The 12,830-nt window shown below is 52.7% G+C and overlaps 1 protein-coding gene across 10 annotated transcripts in view; it reads right to left on the bottom strand.

Moving 5' to 3' along the window:
- TNRC18 (trinucleotide repeat containing 18) overlaps positions 1-12,830 on the bottom strand; it is an 85,674-nt gene that overhangs the window by 24,347 nt on the left and 48,497 nt on the right. For all 10 annotated transcript variants that reach the window (XM_072943367.1, XM_072943372.1, XM_072943373.1 and 7 more), the window contains 2 exons: positions 9,397-9,672; positions 4,573-4,821 (listed from right to left, as the gene is read on the bottom strand). In XM_072943367.1, coding sequence (XP_072799468.1) covers positions 4,573-4,821; positions 9,397-9,672 — 525 coding nt within the window. The remainder of the gene's footprint in view (positions 1-4,572; positions 4,822-9,396; positions 9,673-12,830) is intronic.

Here is a 12,830-nt window from a genome sequence, read left to right as displayed (position 1 = left end):
CTTAGTATAAACCTAGAGTAATCAAGACAGTGAGGTACTGGCAAAAGAACAAGCAGATCAGCGGCACAGAACACAAAGCCCAGAAATAGCCTACCGTAAATACAGTCAAATGATCCCTGACAAAGTAGTAAAGGCAATACAACAGAGAAAAGGCAGTCTTTCCAATAAATGGTGCTGGAACCAGTGGACATCCACATGCCAAAAAATGAACCTAGACACAGACCTTACACCTTTCACAAAAATTAATAATTCATAATGGACTACAAGCCTCAACGTAAACCCCAAAAATATGAAATTCCTAAAACATGATACAGGAGAGAATCTAGATGACATTCAGTTTAGCAGTCAATTTTTACATAAAAAAGCCAAAGGCACAAACTGTGAAAGAAAGAACTGATAAGCTGGACTTCACTAAAATTAAAAATTTCTTCTTTGTGAAAGGCACTGTCAAGAGAATGAAAAGACAAGCCACAGACTGGGAGAAAATATTTGTAAAAGATAAATCTGATAAAGGACTATTTAGCCAAACTATACAAAGAACTCTTAAAGCTCAATATTAAGAAAACAATCCAATTAAAAAATGGGCCAAAAACCTTACAGACACTTTATTAAAGATACACAGACAGCAAATAAGCACTGAAAAGATGTCCACATCATGTCACTAGGGAAATGCAAATTAGAACAGCAACAAAATACTACTACACACTCACTAGAAAGGCCAAAATCCAAACCCCTAACATCAAGTGCTGGCAAGGATGTGGAGCAACAGGAACTCTCTCGTTCATTGCTGGTGGGAATGCAAAATGGTACAGCCACTTTGGAAGACAGTTTGGCAGTTTCCTAAAAAACTAAACATACTCTTACCATATGCATATAATCCAGTAATCACATTCCTTGGTATTTATCCAAAGGAGTTGAAAACATGTCCATAGAAAAACCTACACACAGATGCTTATAGCAGCTTTGGTCAAAACTGCCAAAACCTGGATGCCACCCAGATGTCCTAGATGCCCTTGAGTAGGTGAATGATTGAATAAACTGTGGTCCATCCATACAATGGACTATTACACAGTGCTAAAAAAGAAATGAGCTATCCAGCCATGAAAAGACATGGAGGAGTCTTAAACGTATATGACTAAGTGAAAGAAGCCAATCTGAAAAGGCTACATAGTGTATGAGTCCAAGTCTACAACATTCTGGAAAAGGCAAAACTATAGAGACAACAAAACAAAACAAAAACTATAGAGACAATAAAAATATCAGTGGCTGCCAGAGATGGGGGTGGTGGGTATAGATGAATAGATGGAGCACAGAGGGTTTTTAGGGCAATGAAACTACTCTGTATGACACTATAGTGGCAGGTACATGACATTACACATTTGTCTAAATCCATAAAATATACAGCACTAAGAGTGAGCCCTAATGCTAACTGTGGATCTGGGTGATAATGAGGTGTCAGTGTCGGCTCATCAAGTCTAACAAGCGGACCACTTTAATGGGGGCTATTGATCATTCAGGGGGGTAATATATGTGTGGGGGCAGCAGGTAAATGGGAGATCTCTGTACCTTCCTATCAATTTTGCTGTGAACCTAAACCTGCTCTTAAAACAGAAAGTCTACTTTTTAAAAAAGGGGGGAATTAAGTACTGATACACTTTACAACATGGATGAACCTTCAAACAGTTATGCTAAATGAAAGAAGCCAGACACAAAAAGCCACATATTGTATGACATCTTTTATGTAAATTGTCCAGAGAAGGGAAATCCATAGAGGCAGAAAGTAGTCTTTGCCTAGAGCTGAGGGCTTGGGGGAATGGGTGTGGGATTTCTTTTGGGGATGAAGAAAATGTACTGAAATTAGACAGTAGTGGTAGTTGCACAGTTCTGTGAATACAATAAAAACTACTAAATCATATACTTTAAAGGGTAAATTTTATGGTATGTGAATTATATCTCAACAAAGCTGTTTTTTTTTTTATGGTGGATTCAAACCCAGCCCTATCAATAATTACATTAAATACTAATAGACTAAAACATTGCCATGAAAAGACAGAGATTTTAAAAAGAATTTTTTTAAAAAGGACCCAACTATAAGCTGTCTACACAAGACTGACTTTAAGTATGAAGACAAAGGTAAAATGAGAGTAAGTGGATGGAAAAAGATATACCACATGAATAGTAAGCATGAGAAATCTGGAGTGACTATTTAACACTAGATTAATGGATTTCAAAACAAAATACACTACAAGATAGAAAAGAACACTTTGTAATAACATAAGGGTCAATTCAAGGGGAAAATATAGCAATCATAAACATGTATGTACCCAATAACAGAGCCTCAAGTATTGATGCAAACGCTGACAGAATTAAAAGGAGAAAGAATTCTGTAATAATAGTTGGAGATTTCAACACCCATCTCTAAGAAACTGATAGAACCAGTCAAAAAACTAGTAAAAATATGTAAGACCTTAACACTTCCAATCACACTGACTTGACTGACAGAAGTGACTGAGTCATAGAATACTCTACCTAATGACATCCAAATGCATATTCTTTAAGTGCACACAGTACATTTCCTAGGAAAGACCATGCACCCTGAAGTTTTTAAAATTTAAAAAGATTGAAATGATACAAAGGATGTTCTCTGACCAAGAGGGAATTAAATTAAAAATCAATAACAGTAAGATAGCCAGGCAACCCCACGAACATTTGGAAAATAAATAACATTGGTCTAAATAACGATTGCATCAAAGTAGAAATCACAAGAGAAATTAGAAAATATTGTGAATTGGGTAACAGTGAAATATGACAGCATATCAAAATGTGTGAAATGTAACTAAAGCAGTGTTTGGAGCAGTTTATGGCTTTAAATACCTCTAGAAGAAAAGGAGGCCCCAAGTCAATGACCCACACTTGCACCTTAAGAAAGAGGAAGTGGTTGCAAATTATACCCAAAGAAAAAGGAAGGACAGAAATAACAAAGAACAGAAATCAATGAAATCGGTAACTTCTAACCACACTGATCAACAAATATAGGAGAAACAAATTATCTGTACCAACAATGAAAAGAGAAACATCACTACAGACCCTTAAGCCATTGAAAGTATAAAAAGGAGAAAATGTGAACTCTCTGCCAATAAGTTTAACAACTTTTGATGAGATGGTTGTTTGGGGCAAGTACAGAAGGCACAATGAGGTGGGGTGGAGGCTGTGGACAGGATGATGCTGTCTGAGCAGCCACAGTCTGAAGGTGGAGGGCCAGGTGCAGTCTTTCCAGAGGGCAATGGGGAGCGGGTAAGAGGTTCTAAGCAGAGAAGTAGCCTGGTCAAGTGCGAGCTTTGAGGAAAAGCCCTGCAGCTGCTTCTGCATAGAGAACACCTGAGAGGGCTGGGCCCGGAGGGAGGTCAGTGCCACTGTTCAGGGGAGCCAGGCCCAAAGCCCCCCGGGGAATCATGGCAGGACATGGGGGCGAGACACAAAGAGAAGGGAGGGGAAGGGGGCAGAACAGGGCCTGGAGCCTGGTGTGGGCTCAGGGGAGACAGTGAGACTGCCCCAGAGATGGAGTCTGGGGAGGTGGCACAGGCCGCTGGGAATGGAGCTTTGGTCCTGGAGCCTGTGGGGTGCATGAAGTCAGGGGGGCTGGGGGAGGCCTGGGGGGCAGCAGGGTAGCACCACAGTGCCCATCTTCCAAGCCCCAGCCCCTGCCAGGAGGGTCTCAGGGGTACTGCTGAGGCTTGGCAAAGGGCAAGGAGGCCAGGCTGAGGACCAGCCCCCGCTAAGTCCAGGTGAGCTCACAGCCTGAACACATGCAGAACCATCTCAGTGTTGAACACCAACGTCAGATGAAGGTCCCAAGGTGTCTGTTTGTCCCAAGAAGGCAGGAATATGGTTGGAGACACAGAGAGGAAGCAAGCAGCGCCAGGACAAGGTTGAGCCTCCGGCTGGAGCAGTGCCTGCTGCCTCCGTTTGCCCACACAGGCAATGGGATGGTGAGCCTGGCTACCCCCACTGATGAATCCCTCCAGGCCCCAACTCCGGGCCCCACGAGTCCTGCCCTATCTGAGCCAACCCATCTCACTGAAGGAATCCCCTCTAATGCCCCAAATGTAAGCAGACACCCCTTCCTGCAGGGCCTGCTCCTTCCACCTGCCCCTCAAGTTCTTCTGCAGATGCATAGCCAGTTCTCAGTTCTCTCTCACGGCTCAGCCAGGATGCTGCCAACCTGTGCGACCTCCCTGATTCCCCAGGCCTCCCATGGGCTCCCACAGCCCCCCAGGATGTAGGTCTAAGACCTCTGCTTCCCAGAGCTGCCTGACATCGGGCACCTGAAGTGGCGGAGGAATCAGGTCCTGTTTATTGGCACATCAATGGTGAAGGTCACCACACGGCTTTGGAGACCCCTCCCGGAGAATGGCAGGCCAAGGCCCCATCGCCAGCTCCCCTCTGCTCAGGACAGGGCTGGGTCCCCGTAGGGGCAGGGTTCCCAGATCTACTCCTACCCTTCTCTGGTGCCTCATGTGTAGGATGGGGCAGTGGTACCCGCCTCCCTGCAGCCCACCTGCTGGCACTTACCCATCAGGCTCTGCCGCTCCTCCTTCTTCCGGGCCTTTTGCTTGGCCTCCAGCTGTACCACTGACAGGGATGGCCCCACTGTGGGGCTGGGGAGGGCGCTGGCTGCAAAGCGGGCCAGCAGGCCCAGCCCACTCTCCTCCAGGCCTGGCGACAGGGCCCGCTCCCGGGCCCCCAGCCTATAGCCACCGGTGGCCTCGTCCTCCTCCTCCTCCAGCTCATCCTCCTCGTCCTCCTCCTCGGAGCTCTCATCTGGCGTGCAGAAAACAGGGAGCGAGTCAGAGCCTCAGCCTGAGCCTGCGCCACCCCCCACCACCCCCTACTCAGCCGGAGCACCAGTGAGGCAGGGCTGCAGCTCCAGCCCAGCTCCTCATGCCTCACCAGCCCACGAGTCCCCCCGACGGCCCAGTGCCCCATCAAAGCAAGCCCAAGACCTGGGCATCCTGGACAGCCCAGAGGTGGGCAGCAGCTTTGGGAGTCGAGTGTGAATCTTCAGGGGGAGCACGAACATGCACCTGTGCTGTAGGGAGGGGGACGGACACACAGACAAGGACTGGAGATAGCATTCTCCATGGTCTCACGCACACACACGCACACACACGCCCCGACACACAACGTGAAGGCTGGGGAAGGAAGCAGGAGGAGAGAAGGAGAGGCAAGGGTGAGGCAGAGTCAGGTGGAAGGGCCCTGGGGGCTCAGGCTGGGGTCCTGGGGGCCGGTGGCAGGAGAAGGCAGGGTTTGGTCTCTTCTTGACGGGGTGGGAGGCCCCCATGACTGAAACCCTGAGTAGGCTCTGGGGTCCAAAGTTGACTTCCAGCAACAAGCCCTAGCTGGGAAGCCTGGAGCAAATCCCTGGCCCTCTCTGAGCCCGTTTTCTCATCTGTGGCAGAGGTGGCCCTCCCTACCCACCCAGCTAAGGGGAGGATCCAAACAGGACCCCAGATGCATAGAAGAAAACACTCTATAAGTGTGAAAAGGATCAGACACAAGACCACCTCATTCTACAAAGAAAACCAACTGGGCTGTCCCCACAGCCACAAGCCAGGTACACCTCTTGACCCACGGGAGCTGGCGGTCAGCCCACTCTGCTCCCGAAGCCAAGGGGCGTGGTCAGGCGCTCAGGCAGCAGAACAGGACTCGAATCTGGGGCTGGCTGGCTGTCTCGTCACCCACAGTCTAGTGGGCAGAGACTCTAAGGCTGCCCCAGTTGGTGAACAGGGACAGGCTTCTCCCCAGGCACTGGCCCTGCCACTCGAGGAGCTGCAGCCCGGAGCCCAGCTCGGGCCGTCAGAACAAAGGTGGGGAAGGCAGTGGGGCTGGCAGGAACAGCAGGGAGGACGATGCCCCCTGCATGGGAGCTGAGCCCTCCACCAAAATCAGGGTCTGTCTGGAAGCCCAGGTCTGCTTCCTGCCTTTCTAGGGAGATGGACCAGCTAAACCCACGAGGGCAGGCAGATGCGGGGCTGCCCAGTGCCGGCTGCGCCATGAGATGCCCTGGCCAAGGGGCTGCCGAGGACACCTGCCGGACGGTGCCTGTCTGCCCTGAGTGGGGTGGGAGTGTGTGTGTGACAGTGGCTCTGGGGCCACTGGCCAAGGGCAGGGCCAGGCTAGGCTGGAGGCGACTCTCTCCAACAAGAAGAGGTGGGAGGAAAATGAGCCATCTTCTTTCTGTCTTTAACCTGGGGGCAGGGAGTCTAGGGGTTGTATGGGCCCTAGACAATGGCCAACTCCACATTCTCCTGCCAACAGCCCAAGCTGCCTGCCTGCTGGAGCACTACCAGCGGCCAAAACTGGCAGCCCCAGGGGATGCCAGTGAGGGCAAGGGTTCTGTCTGTTCACTCAACCAAGGGAGCCCTCAGGGAGGGAAGCGGTGATGAGCTCGAGGGATGCCTGAAGGGAGTTGAAAAGAGAAAGGAGGCAGAGAGAGAGGAGGTTTGTTAAGAGAGGTTAGAAGACGGAGACCCGGCTCCCAGAGCAACAGATGCAGCGGGATGGAGGCCAGCGGGGCGGGCAGGCGGCAGGCAGGCAGGCAGGCAGTGCACACTTGCGATCCATTCACATTGCGGACGTCACATGGTTCTGTCTCCGCCCAGTGGGCCACAGTGGCAAAGCAGGCTAAGTGTAGGCAGACTTTTGGCAGCGCCTGGGTCCCCCACATCAGGCCCACCATGGGGCCGGCCAATTTGAGCAGGGTGGCGGGCAGGGGGCTGGCCGGGGTGGGGGTACGGGGTTGGGTGGGGGCCAGCTTTCCCTTCTAGAGGTACCCTTCCCGGGGCCACTCAGGTGTGGAGACTCCAGAACTCTCCCATCCCGAAGGACTCTCCACTGGTGGGGCCCGGCGGGGTCAGTCTGGCTCTGGGTTTCTGATGTCTGGAATGACAAACATCAGATCCCCAAAAGCCAGCAGTGGCCCCAACCCAGCACCCTGAGATGGGGTAATGTTTGGAAGGCCAAAGCCAAAACCAAAAATGAGTGCTTTCCACGAAATGCTGCCGCAGATTCTCTCGGTCTCCTGAGACCCTCCCCGCCTCCCACTCCAGCAAGCCCGACGGGGCTGCCGGGGCTGCCAGTGTGCCTGGACCGGGGTCTGAGGGGCAGGGGGAGCAGAGGAGCGCCACAGGACCAAGAAGGCCGTTCTGGAGTTGTCCACACCTGAGGCAACAGAGCTTGCCAAGGGTGGGCAGAAAAAGTCCCAACAAAGAAACCTGAGGAAATGCAGAAAAACTTCGTTTCTAATAGAAAAAAACTCTGGGCTCAGTATGTGGGGCTGGCCGTTGTCAGTTGGTTTTCTCAAACCCGATCCGTAAATGCCAAAGCGATCCGCTGCTGCCATAGCCGATGGGGGCAAACCCCGAGGAGGAGGGGTGCAGAGGGGACACAAAGAAAAGGGTTTTGCCTACCTACGGAGCAACGAGCCAGGCTCGGACCCAAGCTCAGTGACCCGCTGCGCCGTCTGCCCTACTCCCAGCCTTCGCTTTGCGTCCAGAGTGCAGCGTGAGAGCAAATGCAAGAGACCAAAACAGACATTCAAAGCATCATGGGTAGGGGTCAAGGGTGAAGGGATGGTCAAGCTGCTGGGGGAAGAGAGCAGACACACTAGAAAAGCCAAGCCAATCAGGTGCTTTAGTAACCAGATGTCAGTGAGACCCTATTACCCAAATACCCCTTTCAAGACCTGTCCAGCGGTCTTGGGTGCAGCAGGGACTCCTCCTCTCTCACCCTGCACTCCCCCTATCTGGACTCTGTCCACTGCTGTGTCTGGCCCTGGTTTGAGGGGCCCTGGCTTCCTCTGAAGATTCTGGGCACTTTGCTATGTGATCTGGGGGAGCTGCCTGCTTCTCTATGGGGTCTGAGCTGGGGCAAGAGAGCTCAAAAACTTAGGCAGCTGGAAGTCTGGCTTTAAGGGGGAGGAGGCATTGGGGTCCAGCCCTGGGGAAGGGGAGGGGAGGGAGATGGCGAACTAGCCAGACTCATCCACAGAGGCCCAGGCTAGGGGAGGCCTTGGGAGACGAGGATAGCTGGAGAGCTTGTGGCACGGGTTGCGCTCGCTCCGGCGTGGCAGCAGCCCAGAACGAGCCATCTCCTGGTCACCCAAAATGCATCCCAGCCGGAGCATCAGGGTCTAGGCTCTGGGATCCCCCAAGAGGGTCTGCCCTGAAGCAAATCCTAAACCAGGGCGAGAAGCATTTAAGGACCCATTGGCTGCCTACCCCCGACCCCAGCCCAGGACATTTCTACTGGAGGTGCTGGGAGACACTGCTAACCCCCGGATTCCTTAGAGAAGCCAGAGCCAGGGGGCTCTCGGGGGCACTGAGTCCAACCCTCTCTTTGCAAGGCCAGCAAGCCCAGGGAGGACCTGAGAGCAGACCGGCCTGTGACCCACAGGCCAGGCTGTTCCCAGGGCACTGAGCTTTGCCCCTCCATGTGGCAGTGAAGCCTTTGAATTTCACAACAAAACTCGGGGACAGAGAATGGTCTTGACTCTGCACTGCCTACACGCCCTTCAAAACAGAAATATGTGTTAGAAAACGAGTGTTTGTAAGTATTTTTTAACCACTGTTGCGTAGGGATAGAGCTTTAAGAAAATAAAAGACAAACAAGCAGCTTAAAAAAAAAAAAGGATGAAGCTGGAGGTGAAAGCAGTTGACTTTAAACCTGAAAAATGAAAGGCATGCCAACAGCTACCAGGGATATTTGAGTAACAGAGAGCGGCAGACTGCGTTATTCCATCTACCCTTCTGGGGGGGAGGGGGAGGGGGAGGCACAAAACGAGGGAAGCGGCAACCTAATGGTCTAGTAAGGACACAGCAAGAGAGACAAGGCACACGGGTTTAGTTAAAAATGAACTCGATATGTTTAATAAAGCTTGGTATTACCAAAATCGCGGTACAAACATCAAGTCACACGCCCACACGACAGAATTGCATTTACAAAACGTCCCCCCGGGAGGCCTCTACAGGCCCACGCCGAGAGGACCCACCCAGGCCTGCGGTCTAGAGGGGTCGAGGAGGCGAGGAGGGTGCGGGGCGGAGAGGGGAGAGTGGAGGAGGGTGAAGACCAAAAACAGTCCGTATAAAAGCTCAAAAAGAGCTAGCCAATGGTATTATCACAATGATACAGGTACAAATAAAAACAAAAATAAAAAGACTCAGGCTGATAAAGCAGGCTACGCTGCCAAGAACCTGGACGGCCGCCCTGGCCGGGCCATCCCGCGGACGGACGGACAGACGGCATCCGCCCTCCCTGCGCTCCCGCTCCCGCTCTCTCGCTCTCGCACTCACTCTCTCGCTCGGAAACACGGAAGGTATTGTGTTTGGAGCTAGTAACCTTGGTCAAACGAGTCCTCCGAAGAATCGCTGAAGGAGGAACGGGCCTCGACCTCTTGAAGCAGCAAACAAAACGGCTGCTTCCTGCTGGCGGCTGGCTTGGGCTTCAGAGTCCGGGCGGCCGCCAGACCCCTCTTGGTCAGCTTGGGGCCTCCAGCTGGCTTGCTGTTCTTCGCCACCATGCCGCACAGGAGCGAAGACGACAGTTTGGAGCTGGAGGGGCCTTGGACAGACCACTCATCCTTTAGGAATTCTTCCTCCTCCTCTGAGTCCGTATCTGCAGTCAAAGTAGTTTTTAATAAAGGTAAGTCACAGAGCGCCAGGGGAGGGAGGGCCTGGTGCCTTTCTTTCATTATTCTCAGTGCTTCTGAGAACAGCCTGCTGCGTGCCAGAACAGAGAGGTCCAAATGCCAGCTGGCCAGGGACCCAGCTGAGTTCCGCCACCTGGAGCTCTCCTCCCGCCCTGAGCCTCCCCTCTCACCTGGGAGGCCTCTGAACTATGGGCATCACACAGCCCATCTTTCCTGGGCCTGGACTCCAGGCCTTTTCTAGGCTGGGCACTGCCAGCATCACCCACTACACAGTCACTCAGCAAACAGCCTTTCCAAGCCTGGGGGCAGGCAGAAGCCCCACCCTCAGGGAGGTCTCTCCCCTGGGTATGGAGGTCCCCGCTTAGTCCCTTCTATCCTACAGGGCTGCACCCAGCCCAGAGGCTTTTTGGGGAGGGGCCGGGGCCAGGGCCAGGGCCAGGAGGGGAGAGGCTCAGGTAAAGAAAGCCCTATCCCCAAACGGCAGCTCCCAGTGGTGCGCCAAGCAGCATGCACAGACTCCCGAAGGCAATCGCACACACCCCTTCCCAGCCCTTTGGCTCAGCAATGTCAGGATGGCAGTGACGGCTTGAAACAGCTACACCAAGGAAACTGGCAAAACTTATTCCAACTCGGGGTTCCCCTCACCTTTTGTCACTACCAGAGAGCCAGGTTACCAGCACGCTGCTGCTCGCTTCCCACAAGTCTCTAGCCTTACTACACAGGTGAGGTCTTCCTAGGAGAGGATCACCCAGCTTTGGGGAGGGGAGCTGTCAAGTGGGCACAGCTCTCCCATCCCAAACATCCACCACATAGACAAACTCACACCACTTTGGTTCATTTTACACATGAGGCTGTTGAGCAAGATTTCATCGGACGAAAGGGCTCTGCAGCCAGACTGTAATCCCTTGATCTGATAAAATCCACTCCAAACACAAGGAATGTTCATGAACAAAGCTACAGCTCTGGCACCACCTGCTGTCTCCAAGTCCAAGAGAAACTACAGATGCGCGCGTGCGTGTGTGTTGGGGGCAAGGGTCCTCTGACTGACTCCTCCAACATCTATGCTTTCCACTCCAAAACCCCAACTGCAGGATGGCCTGGCAACTCTGGGCAGGACAAGGACAAGCCTCTGTCCGTCCCCCAGGCACAGCTCTTCCTCCCATGTGCTCCATCCCATCCTTCCTGAGGATGGAGCACACAGGAGATGGAGCTCCAGGCTCGAGATGCCCATGCGTGACAATGACCAACCTGGCTTCCCACCAAAACCCACCGAGCATGCCACCCAACCCCTACAACCCAAAGTGAAAAAGCAGGAGGGCAACGTTCTCTTTTCCCATCTCCTGCTGGCACAGCGTCTCTGCCAGGGAACATCTCGACCTGTTTGTGACTGCACACGCTCCGTTACTGAGAATGGCAGAAAAACCAATATAAAAAGAAAGAGAGAGAAGCGCGTTCTCCACAGTCAGCTGCATATTATAGCCATCACCTAGCTGGAGAGGGCTTCTGACCTCCCGTGGCAGTACCAACCATCTCTCCCTCCTGGACAGTGGAGTCTTAGACAAAGGCATAACGGACTTAGACGGGGGAGTTATAACTGTTCACGTGTAGGCACACACTGCTGCAGTGGACTTAGGACCTCAGAGCACCCCAGAGCCCCAGCTGATCTCTGGCCTCTCCAGCTGTACCCCATCCACACTCACCTGTAAGTAGGAAGGAGTCAGGGATTCTTCCAGCAACCAGCCAGGCCACATCCATCAACTTCTCTCCCCTGAAAGCTCAAAGGAGCTGCAATCCTCCTGGCTCTTTCATTATTCCAAAATAAGCAGAGAATGAAAGAGCAGAGGAAAGCCCTTCCTTCCTCCTTCAAAGGTACAAGTGTCTAAACTGGCCCACAGCGGCCAGGGGCCTGGACAATGCTGCTTGGCTCACACGCATCAGAATCTGAGGGATGAAAAGCTTTGGCCATCGGACACGTCCTCAGTACATAAGGCACAAAGGAGCTGCTTGACCCTACACCCATCTGAGCATCAACCCTGAAGACTCAGAGTAACCAGAAACACGAACATATTAAAAAAAAAAAAAAACAGCAGTGGCTTAATCTCATGCCAGAGGCCACATCCAGCTCTTTACCCAAGTGAATGCACTCAGAGCTCCCAACAGCCCGGTGAAACAGGCAATGATATCTTAACTTCAAGCTCATAAAAACTTCATTTTCTTTCCTTAAGAAAACACACGTTACTATAAACGGGTCCATTTTTTGCACTGAACATCCTACACCCCCAACCCCAGGAACCAGGCAGAGCCAATCAAAAACCGAGACACACAAATCCAGGCAGTTACCCACCAAAAAACCTTCCACGCCAGCCGCGGCCTGGGGTCTCCCAGAACAAACCCCGCTGACAGATGACAGGAGCCAATAAGCCCCTCCCTGGTCATTCTGCAGCGGCCTCGGTACTTAGCACCCATCCATCCCAAGCATTAGATGTTCCGCCCACAAATACTTACTGAGCGCCTATTACACACCAGACAGCGGGCTCTGGGCCACCAGAGGCCCCAGAGAACCGGGGCGGGGGGGGGGGGAGGGTAAGGCTGCCAGTTTCAGGAAAACCACATGCCCGAGTTCCTAGGGAAGGCGCTCCGAGGCCGCCAGATCCGGTTAGAGCTCAATTCTCCAGGCCTACAGACTGTTACGTTTCCGGGGCCCGAGAGTCGCATGGGCTGGCGGCCGCCGTCCCGGGCAGCGCATAGGCCGCATCCATCCTGGCAGTAAGCCCCGTGCGGCTGAGTCTGACAGGCGGGCCTGATTCCCGCCTGGCCTCAGCACCTATCCTCGCGGACAAAACACGTAACCACCTGGAGGGCTGTCGCCCGGACAGCCCTAGTGTGCGCGCCATTAATGTTGTCCGTACTAACGCTCGGCCCAAAGACGGAGAGCCGCCTGCAGGCCAGGGAGCGTCATCTTTAAGGTTCTCATGAGCAGCCGCCAACTTCCGCCCACCTGCCCACCAATCACGAGCTCCCACCAATCATAGGCAACCTCCCAGAGTGGCACCCGCCAATCACAGGCACTTCCGCTTCGGGCGGCACTTCCCCTTCCGGCCTGATGCCGCACAAAGGCAGAAAG

This window comes from Vicugna pacos, chromosome 18 (genome assembly GCF_048564905.1).
Source record: "Vicugna pacos chromosome 18, VicPac4, whole genome shotgun sequence".
In the NCBI taxonomy this organism is placed as follows: Eukaryota; Metazoa; Chordata; class Mammalia; order Artiodactyla; family Camelidae; genus Vicugna; species Vicugna pacos.
Note: the sequence above shows the minus strand (reverse complement) of the source record. Positions and strands in the feature narration are given on the sequence as shown.